The 24,878-nt window shown below is 39.5% G+C and overlaps 1 protein-coding gene across 1 annotated transcript in view; it reads right to left on the bottom strand.

Annotated features, from left to right (window-relative positions):
• Positions 1–24,878, bottom strand: part of Mrps9 (mitochondrial ribosomal protein S9) — a 53,133-nt gene that overhangs the window by 16,920 nt on the left and 11,335 nt on the right. The window contains exons 2-4 of the mRNA XM_028865806.2: positions 23,299–23,478; positions 8,587–8,649; positions 8,477–8,507 (exon numbers count right to left, since the gene is read on the bottom strand). Of these exons, the coding sequence (XP_028721639.1) occupies positions 8,477–8,507; positions 8,587–8,649; positions 23,299–23,478 (274 nt within the window). The remainder of the gene's footprint in view (positions 1–8,476; positions 8,508–8,586; positions 8,650–23,298; positions 23,479–24,878) is intronic.

The raw sequence follows: 24,878 nt of genomic DNA, 5'->3' as shown, positions 1-24,878 counted from the left end.
AGAGATCAACCAAACTGAGTCTAACTATAGCATGGGACACATCTGTGATTCATATTAGCATATCAAAAGTATCTAAAATATCAAAAGTTTTCACATTTAAAATTCATGTATTTAGCATGTTTAATATGTAAATGCTTAGGATATTTCATATCAATTAGCATAAAACAATGTCTGTATTTAATATAATATTCTACTATGAAGATCTATTTCATTTGTTTGAAATAAAATCTCATAAGACAATCTAAATCATTCTGCTAGAACAAAAATATCCAGGTCCTACATTTTTCAAGTCGGACCTTCATTTTTGGCAGTGAGTGCACTCGGAGAGTCGAAGTGGGCCCAGTGCACCTCATCTGCACTGGAGAGTCTGCTTGCCACAGCATTCACCCCAAGCCCATCAGGATCTACCTCTGAGAGTTTAAAACAGCACAGACAGGAGGGGCCTCAGGAAGAGTTACACCTGATTCCTTCTGAAATACACAGTTCCTCACTTAAATAACCACCGAACCAACTGAGACACGAACTCCTACTCTTCCGCCTACTCTGCCGAGCTCCTTCTGAACGGTCTGGAGTGATCCTTCTGGGTTAAGGCCTCTATTCTTAGGTGAGTGGGGTGGTGCACATGTGTAGTCCTGGCACCTCGGAGCACAGAAAGGAGGAACAGGAGTTTTGGGGCCAGCCTAAACTGCACAGGGAAACTGTCTCAAGAGAAAACAAGGAAAAATTACATTCTAGGTTTATGACATAGTATAAACTATGTTTTCCTGTCTGCTACTCCCTGTTACTTTAATTTACAGTGTCCTTTACAGCAAGAGTTTACAGACGGGGTCATACAGTGGATCTGGTACTTCAGGCAGTGTTCGCAGCCCTGGTTTCACTACTGGACCCACCAAGGAACGTCTTCAGGTAGTTTTAGCCTGCTTGTCTGGTTGGTTCCTCATGGCATGTTCTTACTGCAGATACACTGGACAACCGCTGGGAGTTGAGGGTCTCTGAAGGGCCACAAGGCCTTGTAAAAACAGGCTTCTTTATCCTTCTGGAGCAACCTCTATCTCCACAAGAAAACATACTTTAAAGTATGGGCTAAATTTGTTTTCCTGTATTTTCTCCTGGAATTCTAATCACTTTCATACTCGGGTATCCAGTGGATCTACAATTTGTGCTTATGAAGCAGAAAGCCTTTATCTGTCTGTTTTTAAACAGTAAACATGTTTCTGTTGGGATACCTATAAATGCAGGCTGTTTTTCTCTCTGGAGATAACTGGTATCAGACTGTGAATACACTGAAAATGGAGAATCAACATTGAATGAGTGTTGAAAAAGTCTTAGCTGAGTTTAGACTGAAAAGAAAAGCCATGTTCTTTCTTTTTTTTTTTTTTAAAGACAGGGTTTCTCTGTGTAGTTTTGGTGCCTGTCCTGGATCTCATTCTGTAGACTAGGCGGGCCCCGACTCACAGAGATCTGCCTGGCTCTGCCTCCTTACCTGAGTGCTGGGATTAAAGACGTGCACCACCACAGCCCAGCTTTTTTTTTTTTTAAAGTCAGGGTTTCTCTGTGTAGCCCAGGCTGGCCTCAAACTTACAGAGTTCCACCTGCCTCTGCCTCTTGAGTAAAGGATTAAATAAAGGTGTGTGCTACCACCGCAGGGCTAGAAAAGCAACGTTCTTACAAGCCAATGAATTACAAATAATTTAAATACTTTCCAATGCCATTTCCAGAAGCTCCGTGGCTTCCACATTACCTAGGACTTGAACCTGCACCGTGTAATGATCATCACTGTACTGTTCATGTACTCAGTCAGAACGTAACTGAAGACAATGCAATCAGACAAGCATCCTGGTCAGCTAAGAGCACTGTTATATTTGGGTAGAACCTTGAATCACAGCTCTGTGTGCATTGGTGCTCACAGACTTCATAATGGCTATGTACACATGCATATACTCTTGCATAAACATACTTGATTAACTGAATCTATAGTGTCATAAATTTTAAGATGAACCATTATGTACTTTGATATACTGCAAAGCTTATTATACCATAGCAGGCATCAGAACTTAATAATTAATTTTAAAGTACATTCTGTTCTTAAAGGTACTAAAATTTGAAAAGCTTCAAATTCATAAACTCTGGCCTATAAACTAGACTGACATTGGCTGTTCTTTGTCTTTCTGTTCTATACTACCATCACAAGCTTGCTCATCAGAGCTCTCTACTCCAATAATTAGTGAACCATCCTCATGATTCCTTATAAAAACCTCTCACTACTTCTTAGCACCTTTAAACTTAATAACAATTTGCCTAGATATCTACTAAGCATGATCATTTAGTGATTTTTGAAGATAGAACTGGGCCTAACAGGATAGACCTGCAATTCAAAAACCAGTCTAGGCAACCAGCAAGCAGATAGCTGGGCTACAGGGACCCAGCGCTTTGCTAAGCACCAGGAGGGTGTGGCTCACTCTCCAGCTGGGGAGGGAAAAAGAAAAGAGAAACTTTGGGCTATTATCTTTCTTTCCTTCTTTTTTGCTAGCCAGGTTTTCATTTAAGGTCTTTAGCCTAATTTTCTATGAAAATCTTGTCCATGTTCATGTAATTCTAAGCACAGTCTGTAGCTGTTGATACAGGCCCCTCCCATCTGGTTTCCTGTCATAGATTTCAACACAGGTAAATTCAATTATACAAGTAACACACTACTCTCCTAAAGATTAAAAGTAAGGGCTCCTTGGCCGGAGGCAAGGTAAGAGTTGACAGTACCAGACTCTTTTGTGTATTCACATATGTACACTTGCAGGAAAGAACAGCATTTGCCTATTTATTTGTCATTGTGGTTTGCATTTGCTTTTACAAAAATTACAAATAATTACTTATTTTGGGGAGCATCATTGTGTAGTCAGAGAACAAATTGTGGGAACCCATTCTCTGCTTCCTCCATGTGGCTCTACTCATTTTGGCATTAAGCAGGGTCTCACTGTATAGTGAAGCCTGCAGCTCACCATATAATGCAGGCTGGCCCTGACCTTGATATCCTTCTGAATCACACAATTTGACTGCTTTTTTTATAAACATACATAGCATTCTATTGTAGTTACACTATACATTACAGCATTTTCTAGTTGTTTTTCCAGCCCAACTTTACAATATTTTTAACACCTGTATGATGATGACAGTTTATTCAGGAACTTTATAATAATTAAATTGTTTCTAATAATTGTTCTATAATACTTATACTTCCTACCCTTTAAGCTGAAAAAAAAAAGTCTCATTATTGTTTTTATAGGGCATCATTTCTGGTCTTAGATATTTTAAAATGTTTACTGGCTACATTTATTTTTTTCATATACAAGCTGCAGATATTCCATCTTTATTTTTCCATTGAGCTTTTTTTTTTCCTTTTTTTTTGTTAATATTTTTTAGAAACCAAGTCCTTATAGTTCAAATTTTTTTGGTGTCTTTTTGTCAAAGGAAATTTTTTATTTTGAAAACAATTTATTATTTTTGTCTTTCCTGTTGTTTTTTGTGACTGTCATTTTGATAGCTGGGGCTAGAGATGCCTTAGTGGTTAAGGACATTTGCTGCTTTTGCAGGATTTGGTTCCCAGCATCCACATGACAGCTCTTAACTGTAACTCTAGTTCCAGGGGATCTGAAGCCCTCTTCTGGCCTCTAAGGTACTGCATTGATGTGGTACACAGGCACACTCAGACTCAAAAAATATTGCTAGCTATACTATCTGTCTACTGTTCTAGAGAGAACTGTCTTTTATTTCTTTTTTCTTTTCCTTTTTTTTCCCTTAAGGGGCAGAGGGTCGAAGTTAATATAGTGCTTTTTTCTGTAGCCTAGGATGACCTCAAACTCTGGACAATCCATTCTGAGTTCTGGGATAATGGAGATGAGCCACCAGGTTTGGCTCTGGAATTTGACATGCAATGTTGCTAGTGTCTCAACCCACATTTCATTATCTGAATACATCTATTTGTCAATATTCTTTAAAATGGATTTAAAAAACACATAAATTTAATGATGTCTACACACACATGCAAACATGTATTAATATAGTTGGAGTCAGTATTTTTAAGATGGTTTGTGTCTCCTCAGAAAGAAAGGTGGCAATTCATGTGCTATATCAGCAAGACCAGTCAGTATCACACCCAATCCAAAGTGTGTGGTTTGGGCTACAATGACATCACTGGGTGGGAAGAGTCTCAAATATTTCCATGTGATTTCACATTTCACCCTTTAACTCTTCTATGGCACAAGCACTTTTATTAAAGACATGATTTAAAAATTTCAGAATTCAATTTTAATGTGAACTCAGACACCCAAATAATAACTTTCCAGTAATGCTCTAATATGGTTTTTCATTTACATTGTATCAGTTTCTCTTAGCAGTCAACCACAATCTATGAATAGTAATTGAATTTCCTGGTATCCTGTTGCTTGTTCTGCAGTGCTGAGGATTGGGCCCAGGGCCTGGCACAGGCTAGATGTGCTCCATCACTGATCTACAGTCATAGCTTTGTCTCCCATGGCCTTGAATTTGTCACGAGGTCCTGTGTGCCATTAATTTCCCTATGTATTTGGTTTTGACCTATACTCTTTATATAGATTTTGTGTATATGGTGCTGGGGATAGGACCTCATACATGCCAGACAAGCACTCTACAACTGAGCTGCATAAACACCCATTCCTACATGTTTCTTTTAAATTATAATGGTTAAGGCTTCCAAATAACTACTGAAAATTGATGTATGCTATTTCTGAATGCAATGGGATTTAATGACACATTTAAAGATTTGATGTTTCTGTTTTCTCATGCAAAGTCCTACTCAAACAAGAAGGCTTCTTTACATTTCTAGTTGAAACCTTTTTACCAAAAATAAAAGGCTCCATTTTGTTAATTGTTTTCTCTATGTAAATGTTTTCTCCTTGAATCAAAAAAGAATTACACTAATACACTAATGTTAAGCAAGACTTAAAGTTCTGAGAAAAATGCTCTCTGGCAGTCTTTTAAAAAAACTGATTTATTTATTATGTATACAGTATTCTGCCTGCAGGCCAGAAGAGGGCACCAGATCTCATTACAGATCGTTGTGAACCACCAAGTGGTTGCTGGGAATTGAACTCAGGACCTCTGAAAGAAAAGCCAGTGATCTTAACTGCTGAGCCATCTCTCCAGGCCCCAGTAGTCTCTTAAAATGCTGTACTTGTGTACTCAGGAGGCAGAGGCAAATGAGTAGTCTCTGAGTTTGAGGCTAGCCTGGTCTACATAGCAAGTTCCATGTTAGCTAGAGCTATAAAGTAAGACCCTGTTCCCCCAGGGGTGGGAATAATGGCAGGGGAGCTTTAGTTACTTTTTATGTAATTCATGTCCAAATTTCATAATTATTGTGAGTTTGCAAGTGAATCTAGACGCCTTTGTGGTTTTTTTGGTTTGTTTTTAGTTTTTTTTGTCTACAACTATATATATACTAACAAGCTATCTGTTACTTCAAGGCAGACTAGAACTCACTGACTGGGCCAGTACTTTCTCAGTAAACTTGATGATCTGTGAATGCCTGGCTTTTAGTCTACCCAGATTTTCCTGACTGAGGTAACTGTGGCAATTAAATTACTCTTCAAGCTCCGTGTCTAAGAGTGTGGTGGTCATACATTTGTACCATGAGTCATCCCTAGCTGGACCAAACTACATGCCCAGCCACTTCCTGTCTGGGTATCCTTGAAATTAAAAATGGGGAGAATAATAGTTTGTGCTTTAAAAAGCTGCTGTGAGCCGGGCGTTGGTGGCACACGCCTTTAATCCCAGCACTCGGGAGGCAGAGCCAGGCGGATCTCTGTGAGTTCGAGGCCATCCTGGACTACCAAGTGAGTCCCAGGAAAGGCGCAAAGCTACACAGAGAAACCCTGTCTCGAAAAACCAAAAAAAAAAAAAAAAGCTGCTGTGAAAGTTTCAAGATAAAACATGAAGCACTCAGAACTGGGCCTTCCTACTTGGAAGCTCAATAAATGCTCCTGTTGTTACTTGGAAGAGTTTTCAAATTAGCATGAAGTTCCTGTCTTACATTCAGATCATAAGAACATAGCTAGCTGTGTCCTCACAGCAGCCTCTGAACGTCTCCATTTGAAAGTGTTAATACTGGGCAAACACAGCTTCGTGGTAAAGGATTTGTCTGACTGGCATACAGGAGGAGAGCCAAGGCTCAATTCAACCAAAAAAAAAAAAAAGGGTAATAATAATAATAAAAAGCAAATATGTATAAATATTATTCTCTGGCCGGGCAGTGGTGGCGCATGCCTTTAATCCCAGCACTCGGGAGGCAGAGCCAGGCGGATCTCTGTGAGTTTGAGGCCAGCCTGGACTACCGAGTGAGTTCCAGGAAAGGCGCAAAGCTACACAGAGAAACCCTGTCTCGAAAAACCAAAAAAAAAAAAAAAAAAAAAATTATTCTCTGACTGACTTTATCAGCCTTCTCAAAGGTGATTCTGTGTTACAGCCACTTCTAAATCTGCCATTTATATTTATGCTCATCAATTTAATTTGTCTTTTACTTTGTCTTTCTCAATTACTAATGACGTGTGTTTGTGTCTGCATGATATAATGACTATATTCCACAGAACTTGATAGGAACTGTCAAATACTTCTAAACAATGTGAAATTTCAAATTTGATTCTTTAACCCAACAGTGATACAGTTCTATTGATTTTAAGTCAGAAACTCTAATTAATATAACTTCTACTCTTGGGACTTCATTTTTTTCTCAATGTTTCACTTCACCATGCATAATTAATTCTATTACTATCCGGTAGTCATCAGCATAGAAAACATATTCTTTGGGTTTGTGTCATGATGCAATATTTGAATTCTTTAGCCTTAGTTAACAGTCCTGCTTTCCAACCTGTCAGTGCTAAGTGTTTGGTACAGAAAGGCTCAAGGTCATCAAATCCACTTACTGGACAACAGGTTTTATCAATACAAATTAACTTTCTCGTCTCACTGAAGCATTCCCCAGCTTCCTCCAATTCCAGGCCATCGGTGCTCCTTCTTGGCTCTGTCATCAACTTGGTATGTACCTTCATTTTCCCCAATATTTTTACCACTTTCCAGGACAAGGTGTTTTATGATAACTCAATCTAGAAGCTTCTGTCTTTCAATAAACCAAGTGGCATTATAGTACAAGTGCCATAATCCCTCTAAATCTAAAGTTCATTGTTACTTTTCTCAATACTACAAACTGATTTATGCTATAAAAACTACAATAAAATTGAGAGCAGAAAGCAGAACTGCTATTTCTGAAGGAGCACTGTTAAATACACTTAGCTACGAAGTCCGATGATTCTAGCAATACTGGCATTATTTTCAAAATCATACACGGACATTTTGCAAGGGTAGCCTGAAGCTGTGGTGTCATATCCCAGCTGCTAATAATAATGAGCACATAATACTGAGAAAGTGGTATGATTTGAAGGAACCTCAGAGGACAGAAGAGACATAACTCATAGAGATATACTAAGGGAACTAAGAGAATGGAGAGGAATTGGTGGGAAGTCTTCAGAGTTGGAGCAAAGAGAAGTCAGTGAAAAAGGGAAGAATAAATTGCTGCTATTCCAAACATTTAACAGAAAAGAAACGAGGTACAAGTTACCCTACCCATACAGATGATTGGATCAGAAATGACACTGTATCTACAAACTTGGTGTGTACTTGTATACAGCATGCATTCATTTTTTTCCCAAAAGCTATTTTGAGACAAATGATTTGTATGTTATAATCCATCATATCTAAGAATTGAGAATAGGAAACATGGGTCACATTTAGAAACAGATTTCAAATAATTACACCAAATCCAAAATAAAAGTTCCATCAGAGTGAAGAGATGGTCTGAGAGACGCTCAGTGAGTGAAGAGAGGAGAGGGTCTGAGAGAGAGAGAGACCCTCAGTGAGTAAACACACTTGGCACCGAGTCTGATGACCCGAGTTTGAGCCCTGGGACCCACATGGTGCAAGCAGAGAATCAATTACTCTAAGTTGTCTTCTGACTTCCACGTGTACATGCCTATTAGTGTACACACACACACACACACACACACACACACACACACACGTTAAAAGGTATTTAAAAAGAACAGAAAGGATTAAACTCCATATTCAGTAAACTTATGTCTCTAAAGGAAGAGAAACAGACTTCACACAAACAAGAGTTGAATGAGTCACCCATAGACCTACACTCACAACCTCTTCCTCATGGATGCCTAGAGGAATGCAGAATGCAAGTAGTTAACCTGACATTAATGAAGACACAAGGCTTAACTTGATCTAACTTTCATGTCCTACACCAAATCTGCAAACTCTATCCATTCATTATTATACAGAATGCTTGTGACCTATTTCATATCTACTGTGACAAAACTCCTGATGTGTAACCCAAAACTATAGTAAAGGAAAAAACAAAATGAACCATCTCAGTCTTGAGCAACCTTACCTCTTTGTTTTGGAAAAATCTGTTCAGGATGCTGTAAAATAAATGTAAAATGTTATTAGGCAACCTCTATAACACATAAAAGATATTCTTTAACAAGTATTTAGGATTACCTTCATTATTGGCCTGGCTTGCTTCTCAAACAAACCGCTTGGAAAAAGGTAAGCAATAGCTCTCTGAAAATAAATACAAAGGTTAATTAACAACTGTTATAAAAATATGTTCAGTTTACAACCAAGATGCTTACTGTATATCAGATATTGAACTAGAGTTTCCTATGTATCATGTCAGTTCAAATGGCAAAGCACACTTACTAAGTATACATCCCCAAAGAAAAACAACAACAAGCCGTGTAATTATTAACCGGCCATTGACAACTTTCAAGTGTCTCATCAAACTAGAGGTGCTCCTTCACAAACCCTGTGGCACTGTGCTCAGGGAAGCATTCCAACCCCAGGCCAGGGGGAACACAGCAACAAGCAGGCTTGTGTTTCATTCACTGTGACATACTGGGGAGAAACAGTTTAAAGGACAGATTTATCTTGGTTCATCATTGCAGTAAGCTGTGCCGGATGCATGGCTTTGGTTTGAGCCAACGCAGCATATCTGTTGGGAAAATATGGCAGAGACTTTTACCTCCTGGTGGCCAGGAAGCAGAGAGAAACAAATGAAGGGCTGGGGGAAAGGTTTGCACTTCTCTGGCACACCCCACAGGACCTGCTTTTTCTAGCAGGCCCAAGCCTCTAAGAGTCTTACCATCTCCTTAAACACCACTCAGATGGGATAGCGCTCTCAACACACGAATCTGGGGGGCAGTTCTCACTCAAACCAGAGCATCCACCATGGCTCGCTCGGTATTTTTAGGTAATGCTTGAATTTACCCTACAGTCCTGAGGACTGAACATAGGCCCTCAATCACACTGAATATGCACTCTCCTCTGATCTACTCTGGTCCTGGTGAGTTTGTAAAGTATTTCTTTTCAAACAAGTCCTCACAAGGAACATGACTGCCCTTGATTAGCCAAGGGCCACTGCAGCGCTCTCCCCTCCCGCAGGCCTTTGAGCCCTCCTGGCTCATCCCCATTTACACCAGTGCTTGGACAAATTCACACACACACCACCCCTGCCCCAGGACAATTTGAGCATCAAAAAGAATGACAATACCCTACAGCACACTTAGTAAGTGGGTGTACACATACACACTGGAGTGAGGGGCCAGGAAACAAGAAAGCCGCTCCACAGAACAGTACCAAGTAGAAAAGCAGAAGAGACAGCACAGTCAGTCAGCATTCAGGCAAGGATCACAAGGGCCCTGGGTGACACGCCGTCGGGGCCAGAAAACTCAGACTCAAGTATCACCCTCCTCCTATGTTAGTTACTTTTCTGTTGCTCTGACAAGCACCATGACAAAGGCGACTTATTGTGGCTCACCGTTCCAGAGGAGTTAAGAGTTCATCAGCACCTTGTGTGCAAGCATGGCAGCAGTCAGGCCTGGCAACTGGAGCAGCAGCTCAGAGCTCCCGTCTAACCCACAAGCAGGAAACGATCAAACCAGCAAGGGCGTAAGTCTTCAAATGCTCGAAGCCCACCTCCAATGACGTACTTCCTCCAACATGGCCAGACTGAAGCCTCCCAAAGAGTGCCACCAACTGGGCACCAAGCATTCAAATGCCAGAGACTAAGAGGGACATCTTATTCAAACCACCATGCCTCTAGACTGCCTGCTAGGGACAAAGGGCAAGGGATCTCAGTAGTCCAGGGGGACTACGAAGAAGGCAGAGGACAGTCGCATCATCAGTGGGGGAAACTATGTACCTCCCAGGGTGAAGCTGTAAGGGTGAAGCTGAGGACTGCCTTCATCTGCTCTAAATCTGATCAGGAGGAAGCAAGCACATCTCCAGAGTGCACAACAACTGAGCAGGTGGTCTAGAATCTGAAATACTAAACAACTAGGGGCAATCTGGAAAATCCAAACAGAGACCATTTCCATAAATGACATTATAGAATCGTTCTATTAGAAGTGACAGTTGTACTGTGAGTGATGATGGCATGAAGGGTATATATTTAGGCATTTAATGATATGTTCAGGAGTTAAGCTTGTGACACCTGATTTTCGATGGACCAGTCAAAATTATTCTACGCAGAGGCAAAGGAAATGTGGAAAACATTGTCAGATTTATCTATGTGAAGAGCATGTATTCAATAAGCATTCAAATTTCATGGAAATTTGAAACATTTCAAAGTTAAAAGGTAGTAAAAAAAAAGTCAAAAACTTTAAAATAATACAGGCTTTCCCACACCCACCTGTCTGAAGGCCATCTCCAGCCTATAGCATCTGCCAGGCCTCGTCTACAAAGCAACTCCAAGGTCGTCGGCATCGTGGCAAGGTCCAGGTTGTAAGAACACAACCATAGGAGACTACGTATGCCTGTCAGCTGCCAAGCCATTCGTCCTCCAATGAGCATCAGGCTATGACTGGCCTCACTTTCTAGCATGAAAATGACTAACTCCTGTGATCACTGAATAATCCTAAAGGGGAAATGCAAACGTAAGAATCCATACTTCTATATTTCTCAAGCATGGTAAGCCTTGGAAAAATCATGAGAAAGTTAACTGGTAGAGGGTGTTTAGAAAAGAATAAGAAAATTACTGCAACGATGGCTAGGATGTAGAAACAACCTCTTCAAATACAAAAACAAGTGAACAAAGAACCTGCTGGAAATATTCTGAAATTCAATCGAAAGGTGATCTAACTTAAAGAGAGAAACCCAGTGTTATAATCTAGTTAAAAAATAAAAAAGGAAGGGAATGGATAAAAATGGGAGAGCACAGTAAATAAAACACGCCAGTTGTGTGTAAATCAAGTGAGACTCTATTCCAACAGACAAGACAGGTTCTCAGCATGCTGCCTGCATCTGTTTAGTATGCATGGGGTAGTGTTGACATGACCTAACCTATTACTTCCATTCATCTCCTATGGGCATTCGATGCAGATTTTTTTTTTTTTTTCACAAATTCTGAAGCAAACAAAGGACTCACTGGCTTTACTGAAAAAATAATTTTGCTGCTTTATGGGTTCACTTAACTCCCAGTTAGCACACAGTTGTCTAGTGATGCGTTTTTAAAACAATGACTAAATAAGAACAAGATTTTGCATTAGTGTTGTGTTGAATGGTCTCCAGTGTGTTTGAGGCAGAACACTAGGTGTTACAAACAGGAAAACCTGACTTCATTCCACCGCCGAGAAAGGGGCAGGACGGAGACAGAAGAGCACAGAACTGTGTGCCTCCCCACCACTCTAGTAACCTGACTGCTGGCTGTGGGGTTAGAACAAATACTGTAAAAAGGCAGCGCTAATGGGCACTCGGTAAATGTTACATAAACACAACATTTTCAGTTTATAGAAACCACAATATTCTTCATGTTAGTTGAAAGAATAAGTCATGTATTTATTAGCTTTATTTTACAGATGACTCCCCAGTTAAGTAACAATACACAGTCTAAAAATACCTTGAGTCAGAACTGAAACCTGAGATGGAATTCTGGAATTTGCTCTTCCAGTTTCCTCAGATTACAGATTTACTTCTTTTCTGGCTTTAAAGGCATACAGGTATTTAGCAGTAAAATTAACAAAATTTCCCAAAGAAACAAGTTTTATTTAACAAATATTTAGCCCAAACTGACTCTAGGCACTTGGCAGTTTAGGAAGAGGAATAAGATATAGCCTCCAACTTCATCCTGTCAGGAGACAAAGAATCTATGGTGTCAGATACAGGAGCTGATGTATAAAACAGACTAAAACCAGGCAGTGGTAGTGCATGCCTTTAATCCCAGCACTCCAGAGGCAGAGGCAGGAGGATTTCTGAGTTTGAGGCCAGCCTGATCTACCGAGTGAGATCTAGGACAGCCAAGGTGGTTACACAGAGAAACCTTGTCTAGAAAACAAAACAAAACAAAAAACAACGAAATAACAACATGACTTGCAGCTATCACAAAGGGTTCCTTAACCCTTTGTCACATTTGTTGAGCAAACTAATATGAACGAGCCATCTAAATTAGACTGTACAAATTATGGTGACATCTAGACCAATAAATATATAATTCTCAGTCTTCAAATCCAACCCTGTCCGTAGACATATCCATCCGCTTCCTGTAACAGCCCCCTTTCCAGCGATTTCTGTCCAGTCTATCATTTCAATCCTGCAACTGCTTCAACACAACCAACAAGACAACTTATAGAAGAAGGAGCTTATTTGGCTTATGGTTCCAAAGGGATAAGGTCTGTCACAGCAGGGAAATGTGGCAGCAAGTGGCAGGCACTAGAGCAGGAAGATGAGGTAAACACAAAGCACAGGGAGACTTGAATAGTGTGAGTTTTTACACTCTCACAGCCTGTCTCCAGTGACACACTTCCTCCAGCAGACCACATCTCACAAGCCTCCCAAAATAATTTTCTTCTTCTTCTTCTTTCCTTCTTCACCTCCTCTTCCTCCTCCTCTCCTTTTCTTCTTCGAGACAGGGTTTCTCTGTGCAGTTTTGGTGTCTGTCCTGGATCTCGCTCTGTAGCCCAGGCTGGCCTCGAACTCATAGAGATCCACCTGGCTCTGCCTCCCGAATGCTGGGCTTAAAAGGTGTGTGCCACCACCGCCCAGCACCCCCAAAACATCATAATTATCTTTCTAAGCAAGCTACGCTGAAGATAATTACTTACACTCAGAAATACCTAACCTTCCAGATGGTACCACCTGTGTCCACCAACACACCCAGGCAGTATTTCAAATAAAATAATTATTACACAGGATAAATAACAAAACTGGTTGAGGATAGAAAGCTATGTCAAATAAAATTTCTAATTTGGGTAAAGATTATGTTCCTCCAAAACATCTATATTGGCATAATAAATAATGTAAAATTTCAGTATGTGATAGGTGAAGTCTGGCAGCCAGAAGCCCACAGGAGGAAAGTGACAGGGTGACGTGCTGCTGACGGGAGGGAGTCTGCCTGTTGACTCCCACTGCCCTTTGACTCCCCGGTGCTGCTGGGAATGGGCAGTCAGGACAGAGTACCTTTAAAATGGGGTGTTTCGCTTCCAAATTGTGATTTGGGTCAACTTCACCAACTACAACAGAATTAACCAAAATTTCATAATTCTCTTCCTAAGCAGTCTGCACTGAAAATAATGAAACTAGGAAATAACAATTGTACCTTCCACAAAAAGAAAACTGTCAGCTGGAACTGTGCTAATGATTCTTCGAGAAGCTTCAAATGACACTGCTGGCCAAATGCCTGTTTCTGACTCGGCAAGTGTGTTTTAAGAGATTGTTTCTTGTGTAAGAACCAGACCCTGGGCATGGTCTGTATTAAATATACTGTATTCAACCAACTCCCACATGTAAGTACATACACCTGAAGGAACACAAACCTTCTCTTCCAGTCCAGGACTAATCCATCCAAAGAAAATGTTAGCTTCAGGAACAGAAAAAATGAAGGGGTTTTCTTGTGGGTACTAGTTTAACAGTTCTTACACAAAGTCGCAGAATTCATGAATTTAACCTGGCAAAATTCTTTGATGTTTTAAATGTCACATGTTAAAAATTGTTACACATAAAGTTTACGTTCAATGACTGCTGTGTGTGAGTGTGCACACACCCACACCCACCCACCCCCACACACAGCTGAAGTACACCCTTTAAACACTTAGTACATACACTACAGTATGACATGGACACCTAATCTGACTCTCACACAAAAGGGCTGACTAAAGAGACAAAGATTATAAACTGCAAAAATTTAAGTCACATGATAAAGTTAACATCATTAGCAAATATTAGTATCTCTTTTTTAAAATGTAATTTTTGTTTTAACGATAATATTGGCAATTCAACAGTTTCTTAAAATGAAGGCATTCTGACTATATTCTTGGGCTTCCGTCTAAAGTCTAAATGGACTGCAGCCTCAGCCCAGGAGAAGCACCAGGTCAGCAATGCAATCTCTATTAATTAGGTATCCCAGCTGGGCAGGGGGTTTGCAGCTGTTAACTTGATCAATGACTTACCTAAATGTCATCTCTACTGATTCGCTTATAAATTACCAGCAAGTGAGACTAATGTACAGGTGCTAATTTATTTAAACTGTTCTCCACAGTTCTACATAGCTTTACAAACTGCATCTGGCACCTAATGTTAGCTGTCAGTTGCACTTAGACATGCCTGTCCTAACGACTCTGTTCATTAGAAGTGAGCACAAATTATGAAATATTGTGAAAAATGATACATCAAATGGAATGGGCACAGCAAATCAATTAGAGAAACTTCATACAGCACATTCACACTGAGGAGAATAAAACATTCTGGTTTTAGAATGAGGTCTATAATACCAATTAAAAAGTAATTGGTAGACTTCAGCAGTGTTATACATCAGTTTGCTGGCTTTCTTCCTGAAATTCTACAGTAATATAGAACTTAACTTTTAATTCCCAAATAAAGGCATTAGTAAATATGAGCACACATCTATATTCACCATAGTTAATATTAAGTCAATGAATGTCTCCAACCTAAAATTTATGACTACCATGTGTTTAGTCAGAAGGAAATATAGTTTCAGGGCATACCTGTCATACAACAGTTTTCAAATGGGGATGAGAGATTAAGAGACTCACTGAGACTTTGCAGACTGGCAGTCAGTAGTAGTCAGTGGTACTCATGTCTGCTCTGCGTGCAGATCTGCTCCCACCATTCACCTGGCCATCCGTGTGCCCTGGGCTGAGGAAACTGAACCTGCGCTGTCAAGTGCCATCCCACACTCATGTGTTGTTAGCTCCTCACAGTTTTCACAGCCCACAGAGATCCCTTTTTTCTAACTCCTTCCCACTAGACAACCCACTCAGCTCCCTGTTCTGCCTGACAGACTCCTGCTAACAGTCATGAACTGTTGTAGACACAAATCATCTCACACATCCATCAACACATGGCAGTAGCATGTGGTCTACACAGTGAGTTCTAGGACAGTCAGGACAATACCACACACACCACTGTCTTCCAGTATTTTGGCCTTCTCCTGCTCCAGCTTCTGAGCAGGAGTTCCTAAGGACCTGGAACTCCTAATCCCTTTGGTTCCCTATCCCAAATCTGGGATTACAGGCTTTACCAGCATACTCAGATATAGAAAGTGATTACTAAGAAATTCCAGACATATATTACTGTAGCCTTAAAAATAGCACCTCTTCCAAGTGATAGAATTCTAAAGTTAATAGCAATAGCATCAAGAACTATTTGTATTTAAACAAACTCATCCATCAGATTTCTTTTTATTTTTGCTAACACATTTAGTACCCTCTAAATATCTTACAGGAAACACTAGAGGAATATTAGCTGAATATAATTTTCACACAGAAATTTTATATGCGACATTCAGTGAAGCCAGATTTCTATTCAAACTCAATTCTCTAAGGTAACTTTGTAAACTAAAAATCAATTGCTCTCTGTTGTAATTCACATTCCTGACAAATTCAGTTATGCCAAAAGCTTAGCTAACAGGGAGCAGCTAGAGTTGGATACACAGTCAGGCATTTGATGGGAAAAGGGACAGCAAGAAACAGAGAGCAAGGCCTGTCCGTTCACAACAGGGGCAAACACGCACTGCCAGCCACCGCCCGGAGTCCCAGAATAGGAAGGGGAGTCCTGAGGCACTGCTGGCTAACACTGAACTCACTATGCTCCACGAAACGAGACAGCGATTGATTTCGGAAACTGTGAAGCCCAAACACTAATGTTGGAAACTGTTAACCCCAAACACTAATCTGAAACTGTACAGGCTTCAGAGAAAGGCCACTGAGTCGGAGTCCTCCACAACTGAGGACATCTCGGGGCTGTTTGTGAAGATGAAATGACAGTGGCTCGGGCTCCCTGAGAGCATCACACACACAGGTTTTCGGTGTGTGGTGGTTCCTCTCCCCTACCTGGAAGACTTGCTTCTGTGAGACATTAAACTCCTGATCTTAGTGGAAAAGGGAGATCTACAGTATGTACTCTAAATTAATAGATTAGAAATACACACATTAGAGAAAAACACTATAATGTCTAAATACATAACAGCAAATGCAATGGCTGCCTAAAATGTTTTTTTTTTTAATTTTGATAAACTGTTTTTGACTTTGGAAATACCTAAGCAGTTTCCATGTGGAATTTGCCAAATACAGCTCATCACCTATTCTGTCTCCCTTTCAATATTAATATATATATATATATATATATATATATATATATATATATATCCAAGCCTTTTTAAAAAAAGGAAAACAGAAACCATATTGAGTAGATAAGTGTAATGCTTTGACAAGAAGAGTTGGTTGTCACTGTCTGCTTTTGCTTTTACATCTTGTTCTAAAACGCCAAAGGGAATCCACTAAAATTAATAAAAGGCCAAGAGTTAATTGTAATAAACTGTGAGAATCAGTGAAGCTGATCAATCACGTGCAGCACAGCCTAGCCCGGCAGAATTATGTCACTGATATCAAGGAAACAGCAAACACTCACTTCCATGTGGGCTTTTGGATATGGAGCTAGGTAAGCCACATCATCCTACAGGACACCAGGCAATCTCCCCTTTCAATCAATCATGGTAAATCACTGTACTCAATGTATCTCGGGTGGTTCTGCCAAACACAAGCCTGGGGAAGGTTCCAGCTGCAGTATACTGTATTCCTCACTACAGATAGTTATGAGAACAGTAACACGGTCTTATGCGCATGCTGCTTATACTGTGATGAGAGAGTCAATGTGACTTGACCTGTTAAACATCACAGAGCAGAAGACACTGCAAGGAAGTCCCTCAGCCCAGGTTCTACGGCTTCCTGTATTGCTTCGACTCTCACGGGTTTGTCACAAAGGTGAAACCAATATAACAACAAGAGTCTACATGCTGTGCGTTCATATTCCTCCCAGAAATCCAACTCCATTTTAAAAGTCTATTAAAAACAAAAGGATGTTTTCACAGTAATTCATGATTTCACTGCTTACTTGACTAAAGCTAAAGGTTACTGAGACAACAGACTAAATGATCTTCAAATGTGTATCTGTCATTGACACCTCAACAAAAACATTTTATGATACATTATTCCATACAAAGTTTTTTTTAAGTCTTAGATATATTTGCCTAAATATATAACATAATGTTTGGAGTTCTTGCCATTTTAGCATTGGCAAAGTAATATGGAAAATCAATGTCTAAGTAAATATATAAAATAACAGTCTCAATGTCACTTAATTTACCCATGTGAAAATTATAGTGAGCCTGAACTTTTAACTAGGTAACTAAATGAAGTTATAGGCCATGTCTACAGCATAACAATTTATCACTCACAAAAAAACCAGTTTTAATTTCCCAAACTAATATTCAAAGTAAACATTTAAGCAATGAATAAGCAACTCCAAAAAAGATAATTCACTTTTAATATAGTATGAAAATGTTTAACCTCCACCCACAGATAGACTCTCTGTTTAGTTGATTAAGTAAAACTAAAATAAGCTGAACAGAACAATTTTAAAGTCCAAAGAGAGACTGGCTTAAAGGCCACAGGGGCTGGTACAGCATCTCTTTGCTATTTCTCCAGCCATCTCTGCAGACCACAGTGATATATTTAGATGCCTTAGCTCACACAGATTTGGATGCTTCTCTACTGGTTCCTCACTGTCATGCTTTTAGAAAACATTTATTCTTTAGATAGAACAATGAAACTGTGGAGTGATTTTCCTTCTTTCAAAAGGCTACTAAGTTCCATGAACATCAAAAGGTAATCAGTTAACATGAACATGTTGGTACTCACCTATAATCTACCACTGGGGAGGCTGAGACACGTGGATCAGAAGTTCAAAGTCTCCTTGAGCTACACAGTGACACCCTGTCTCAAAAAACAGACCCAAAACCCAAAGAGCTATAAACTGGTATCAGACTTGAAAATCCTCAGCAAAATGCTCAAAAAACAAATCCATAAATACATAAAATTAAGCAAACTGATGGAGTGGAATTATCTCATGAATACAGAGGTTATTTAATATCTGAATATTAATTAGCATGATATACTAGGTGGATTAATAGAATAAAAGACAACATATGGTCACAGAAAAAGTGTTAAGCAATATTCATCGTGTTAAAAACAAAAAGATTCAACAACTAGGTATGGGAAATAACTTGCCAAATGTGATAAAGTACCTACAAAATCCTTATGGCTAGCTTCCTACATAACCATAAAACAATGAACACTTTCTCCTAAGTTCCGGCACAAGATGGGAGTGTCTGCACTCACATCCCAAGTTCAACTAGAAAAAGTAGATAAGAAAAAGAAAGCAAAAGGATTCAGATAGAAAATAAATAAATAAAGCTTTATGTATTTCCTGAAGATGGTACAACAAAAATGCTAAGAAATCAACCTGAAGACTCAATAAATCATCTCAGCAATACTGCAGGTTTAAGATCAATTTACAAAACAGACACTTTGTAGGAAAAAAAAAATCAACTCACATACTTGAAGAATACAAAAAGAAAACAAAATAATTCTATTCATGGGATATTTTAAAAAAGAAATTAAGGCAAAGAAATAAGCTTACCAAGCACCATGCAAAGACTGTGGAAACTACAAAACACTACTAAGAGATACTAAAAATGTAAGCAAGCCAAACATGTTGCTGTCATAGGTCAGAATTTAACCTTCAGGTAGCTACCGTCCCCTAACTGGTCTAGCAAGTTCCAAACCACAACCCTAGGTGGCTGTTATACAGAAAGCAATAAACTACGCCTAAAATTTCATACACAGATTCAAGAAGTACACAATAACCCAAATTATCTTAGGGGTAGGGAGGAAAAGAATGTCTACATTTTCCAATTTAAAATGCACTACAAAGCTACAACAATCAGGGCTGGAGAGATGGCTCAGAGGTTAAGAGCACTGACAGCTCTTCCAGAGGTCCTGAGTTCAATTCCCAGCAACCACATAGTGGCTCACAACCATCTGTAATGAGATCTGGCGCCCTCTTCTGTATACATAATAAATAAATAAAATCTTTAAAAAAAAACAGCTACAACAATCAAAACAGACTTGCACTGGCAACAGAATAAAAATATAGACAATGGAACAAAACTGAGGCTTCAGAAATAAAAACCTTCATATATATATATATATATATATATATATATATATATATATATAGTGGATTTTTAGTAAAATGACAAAATAATTCAATGGGTGAAACAATTCCTTACAACAAATGATGCTGGGTTAACTAAATATCCACATGTAAAAGCTGAACACCTCGTTTCACAACTTAAATGTAAGAGCTAAAACCATAAAACCCCTAAATCAAAACAGGAGGGCAAATCTTCAGGACTTTGGTATAGTAATGATATAAGTAAATATCTAGAAGAAACAAAAAGAATGTTGATACAAAAATGTATCATACTGCTCACAGCAGCTGTATTCACAATGGACAAAAATGGTCCAAATGCCCATCAACTGATAAGTAAGTTAAAAAAAAAAGTCGTCCATCCCAACAGTAGAAAAGCAGTAACACAGAGGAATGAAGATACTGTTACAAACTGAGCAAATCTTGAAACGATTATGCTAAGTGAAAGAAGGCAGTGACAAAAGGCTGAATGCTGTATGACTGTTTATACAACATGTCCCAAACAAGCAAATGACAGAAAATAGGAGCCTCGGGCTAGGAGAGACGGCTCAGTGGTTGTTAAAAGCACTTGTTGCTCTTGCAGAGGACCTGGGTTCAGTTCCCAGCACCCACTCGGTGCTTACAACCATCTTTAACTCCAGTTCTGAGGGATCTGATGCCCTCTTCTGTCCTCCACAGACACCAGGCATACAGCTGGTGCACATGTTTATGCAGGCATGCAGGCAAAACAGTCATACATAAAAATAAAAAAAAGTTTTTAAAATCATATACTTAAAAAAGGAGATGCCTTGTAATCGGAAGGCTTCTCCAGTTCTGCCCGGCCCTGAGGTTGGGAAGAATCTCTCCTACCTGCAGTCCTGGAGCTGCTTGGACCCAAGCAAACACAGAGGCTTGTATTACTTACAAACTGTACAGCCTATGGTAGGCTTCTTGCTTGCTAGCTCTTATAATTTAACCCATTCGTGGCTTATGGGTATTTTCACATCTTGCTTCTCCTGGTGGTGCTGGCGTCTCCCTAGACTCTACCTTTCTCCCTCTTTTCTCTCTCCTTGGATTTCCCACCTGCCTCTAAGTTGCCCTGCCATAGGCCAAAGCAGTTTATTTATTAACCAATGGTAACAACATATATTCACAGTGAACAAAAAGACATCCCTCAGTCCTGCCTAGAATTAGGGGTTTTGAAAAAGTACCTACAGCTGAGACGAGGCCTACATAAGGAAAGAAAGACTATTAGTCTAAAGTTCAAGTGGGAATATCTTCCGTTTTGCGTGTGTGCATGATGCTTAATATTCAGGAAAATGAAGAAATACCCACATTATCTGAAACAAGTGCCAACACTTCATATCTCAGATGCTTCCTAGGTTATCGTAAGATAGAACCACAGAACAGCAGTTATAAGGTCCCTATACTGAATCACCTTTCCCTACAAGGGCAATAACGTATCTTTCTGGGCTGGGATGTAGCTCTCTTGGTTAGGATGCTTGCCTCACACATGGTGTGTGCTTGTAATCCCAGGCTTGAAAGGAGAGGAAGGATGAGCACAAGTTTAACATCATCCTTGGCTACAGGGTGAATGTGAGGCCAGCCTGAAATATGAGACCCGAACTCAAACAAAAGAAGACATTCTTTTAACTGAATCAAAAATGCAGGTCTGGGGCTTTATCAGGTAAGTCTATATCATTTAAAAACACTAAAGATATTTTTTAAAAAGGAATTAAACTAAAATGTAAAATTCATAAAAATTAAAAATAGCAATCCAGCCAATTCTCTGCATTTTAGGGATTCAACTACCATTCTAAAGAAATCATGTCTATATTTAAATTGCATACTCTTTCCCCTTTCATTATTCTTTCAATGCATCATAAGTATGTAAATGACTTTTATGTTATATAAAGTTGGTAAGTGACCTAGAGATTATTTAAAGCATTTGGGAAAGATGTACAATCTATATAAAAAATACATAGCCATTTTACGTGAGATCTCGGTATCAGTCGAGATTTAGAACCAACCCCCCATGGTAACTGTACTTAGTCATATGCTGAATAATGCTTCAGTCAACAGCAAAAACAATATATGAAGGTGATCCAATAAATTACATTGGCTAATATCATAACCTTCTTAGTTTGTGTAAGGGTACTATGAAAACGACAAAATTACCTAATGATAAATTTCTCAGACTATATTCACATTGTTCAGAAAATTAAATTACAAAACACAAAAATAAGTAAAAATGTTACTTTTCAGTTAAAATATAACACAAAATTAGATTTTGCTTTTAAAAAATAAGATCCAGTTTTAGAGTTGAACTAAACCCTCAGGGGGTTTAGTTGAGGTTTACCCCTCAGAGAAGAATGAGAGAGTGAAAGACTGTAAGCCAGAGGACCAGAACCCCTAAAGTAAGATAGCGTCTTCTACACAGGACAGGGAAACTGCACCCAGGAAATCTCAGTATTATTGCTAAACAAGATTGCCTAACCATACTACCAGTCAATATGCCAATCAGTGGCTGCTGGGGATGGCTATAAGCAATCAGTGGCTGCTAGGGATGGGGAGGGGAGAGCAGAGAGGGGAGATAGACAGGCAGACATGTCAGTTTTTCCCAGGAACAAGCCCCTGATAGGTTATTCAATCCCAAATGGTCAGTCCTAAACACAAGTACACAAAAGCATCACTAAATGAACTCAGTAGGTAGAGTGTGTGTGTATATGTGCGTGCACACACATATATATGTGTACAACGTCCCCTCCCCCGTGTGTGTAAACAATAAAGAAGTAATGAATTTGAAAAGGAGTGGGGGACATCCAAGGCCTTGGGAGGGGGAGAGGGAAAGGTAGAAATGATGTTAATAAAGTATTCATGTACAAAATTCTCAAAAAAAAAAAAAAATTCAGGGGCTAGAGAGACGCCTACACACTTAGAGTACCTGTTGCTCTTGCAGAGAGAGTATGCACGTTCAGTTCCCAGCACCCACATGGTGCTCCCAACCATCTGTAACCCCAGTTCTAGAGGACCTGATGCCCTTTTCCAAAGGCTGTAGGCACCCATCGTGCACACGGGAAGCACATAAACATGCAGGCAGAACGTCGATACGCAGAACATACCCTCACTTTGAAAACTGAAAAACCACATTGACCAAGACTTACTTAAGGAATTTTCCTTGACTCTACTTCTATTATCACACACATAATCATCAAAACTACACAACAAAACAGTCCCAAACTCTCAGTGGCTTCTATGTCCTTGAATCAAAATCAAGAAAAGCACTCACTTCTAGATAAGACCTGAAACTTACCATACTTTGTGAGGCTTCAAATAGAGTGGCATGTCTCTTTGAAATCATGGCTCCAAGTATTAAAAACAAAACAACACAAAAAACTCTAGCCAAGGAGAAGGGCACAGGGAAGAGAGATAATGAAAACAAATAGGATATAAGCCAAAGCTGAAGTCATTTTAAAAATTGCTCAAATAATGTGAAGTCTCAGAAAGGAAGGCAAAGAAAAGATATGTTCCACCTTACTACAGCAGAGGCCTCTTCCCTTGTTCCCCTGATGTAAACTTTACAGAGCCAAAGAGTTTATGCCAAGGACAGTGTCACCCACAGCCACAGCTCTGCAGAAACACTCTCTAATCAGAGTTAACTGTACTCACGTCAACATCCTCTTCGGTAAAAGTTTCTGGATCTTCTCCCATCATGTTGGCTAAGTGCCTCTTCCCTAGGTTGAAATCTTCAATCTGCTTTTTAATAAAATCCTCTGTATACGATGCCTGTCTTGAGGCTTGGACATTTTTCTTTGTTGTTACAACTGTGGTATGTATTAGCTTTAATAGCTAAGGGTATGGAAAGAAAAGAAAGTTTTTTAAATTAAACAGTGATTTACTTGGCAGGTCACTGTCTCTAAATAAAACATCCTCAGTCAACAGGCATTCAGAAACAAAGAAAAAAGGTCTCCCAACCAAGGTGCTAGACCTAATCATCTCTGCGCAAAAGCTTACAAGTACATTGATTCAAGAGCATCTCAACTCAGAGCCAAAATACCTGTGAGCAGCATCTGCACCTCTTGACTGTGACCACCACATTTGGTACTGTTTGGTCCATGACAGTGAGCTGTCATACTGGATGTATAAGAAATAAAGAGAAAAGCACCACTTCAAACAAAGAAACAAACATGCTGGCAGTGGTGGCGCACGCCTTTAATCCCAGCACTCAGAAGGCAGGGGCAAACGGATCTCTGTGAGTTCGAGGCCAGCCTGGTCTACAGAGTGAGTTCCAGGAAAGGCGCAAAGCTACACAGAGAAACCCTGTCTCGAAAAACAAAACAAAACAACAACAAAACAAACATGCACAAACCAGGCAGCATGCCTTTAATTGGCACTCAGGAGGCAGAGGTGCTTGGGGGTTGTGGTGGTAATGATGGTAGTATCTGTGAGTGAGGTCAGCCTGGTCTACATATCAAGTTTCCAAACAGCTAGGGATACATAAACAGACCTCTCAAACAAACAAACAGGCAAATACATGAATCAAGCAGACAAGAGGGTCGGGGGTGGCATCATGGTCTCGTGGGCACTCTCCTTGTTTGAAGGAGAAACACAAAAGTGTAGGTTTGGCTTAGGACTTTATTCTCCCCCTCATATATATCTTATATGACATATATATTATCTTATCTATATTATACCAAACTGATATAATAAAGAAAATGACAGTATAAGGAAGTCATTTCACTCCAACTGAGATTTCTAGTCAACTTGGCTCAACATGCTAACTACAAGGAAGGCTTTCCCGTCTTTCTTGAGGCAATAGTCATCACACATGCTATGCTGTTGGTGGTGGTCCTTCTACACCACACCACGAGGAACTTCCTTCCAAGGTATCAACACCTCGCCTTCAATGAACAGTGTCAAAGACAATATAAAAATAAGACAGACTGTTCTAGTCTTCTCTTAAGACCTGAACTGAACCCTTTTACGGCTGCCCCAGCAAATTTAAAACACCGCTAATAATACTCAGACTTCAAAGTCAAAATCTTAGTAATACTTTCAGTTCTTGTCTCACACACATTAAAAATCTGCTTCACACACAAAAGACCATCCCTCCCACATTTTTCTCCTTCCCTTCTGAGACTCTTAAATTCAGAGCATTCTACAGCAATTTACCACTAAGGTTGCTTACAAAAAAAATGAAAGAAAAAAATAGACAAAACATTACAATACCCAATGAACAATAAAACTTA

Source organism: Peromyscus leucopus, chromosome 16_21 (assembly GCF_004664715.2).
Source record: "Peromyscus leucopus breed LL Stock chromosome 16_21, UCI_PerLeu_2.1, whole genome shotgun sequence".
In the NCBI taxonomy this organism is placed as follows: Eukaryota; Metazoa; Chordata; class Mammalia; order Rodentia; family Cricetidae; genus Peromyscus; species Peromyscus leucopus.
Note: the sequence above shows the minus strand (reverse complement) of the source record. Positions and strands in the feature narration are given on the sequence as shown.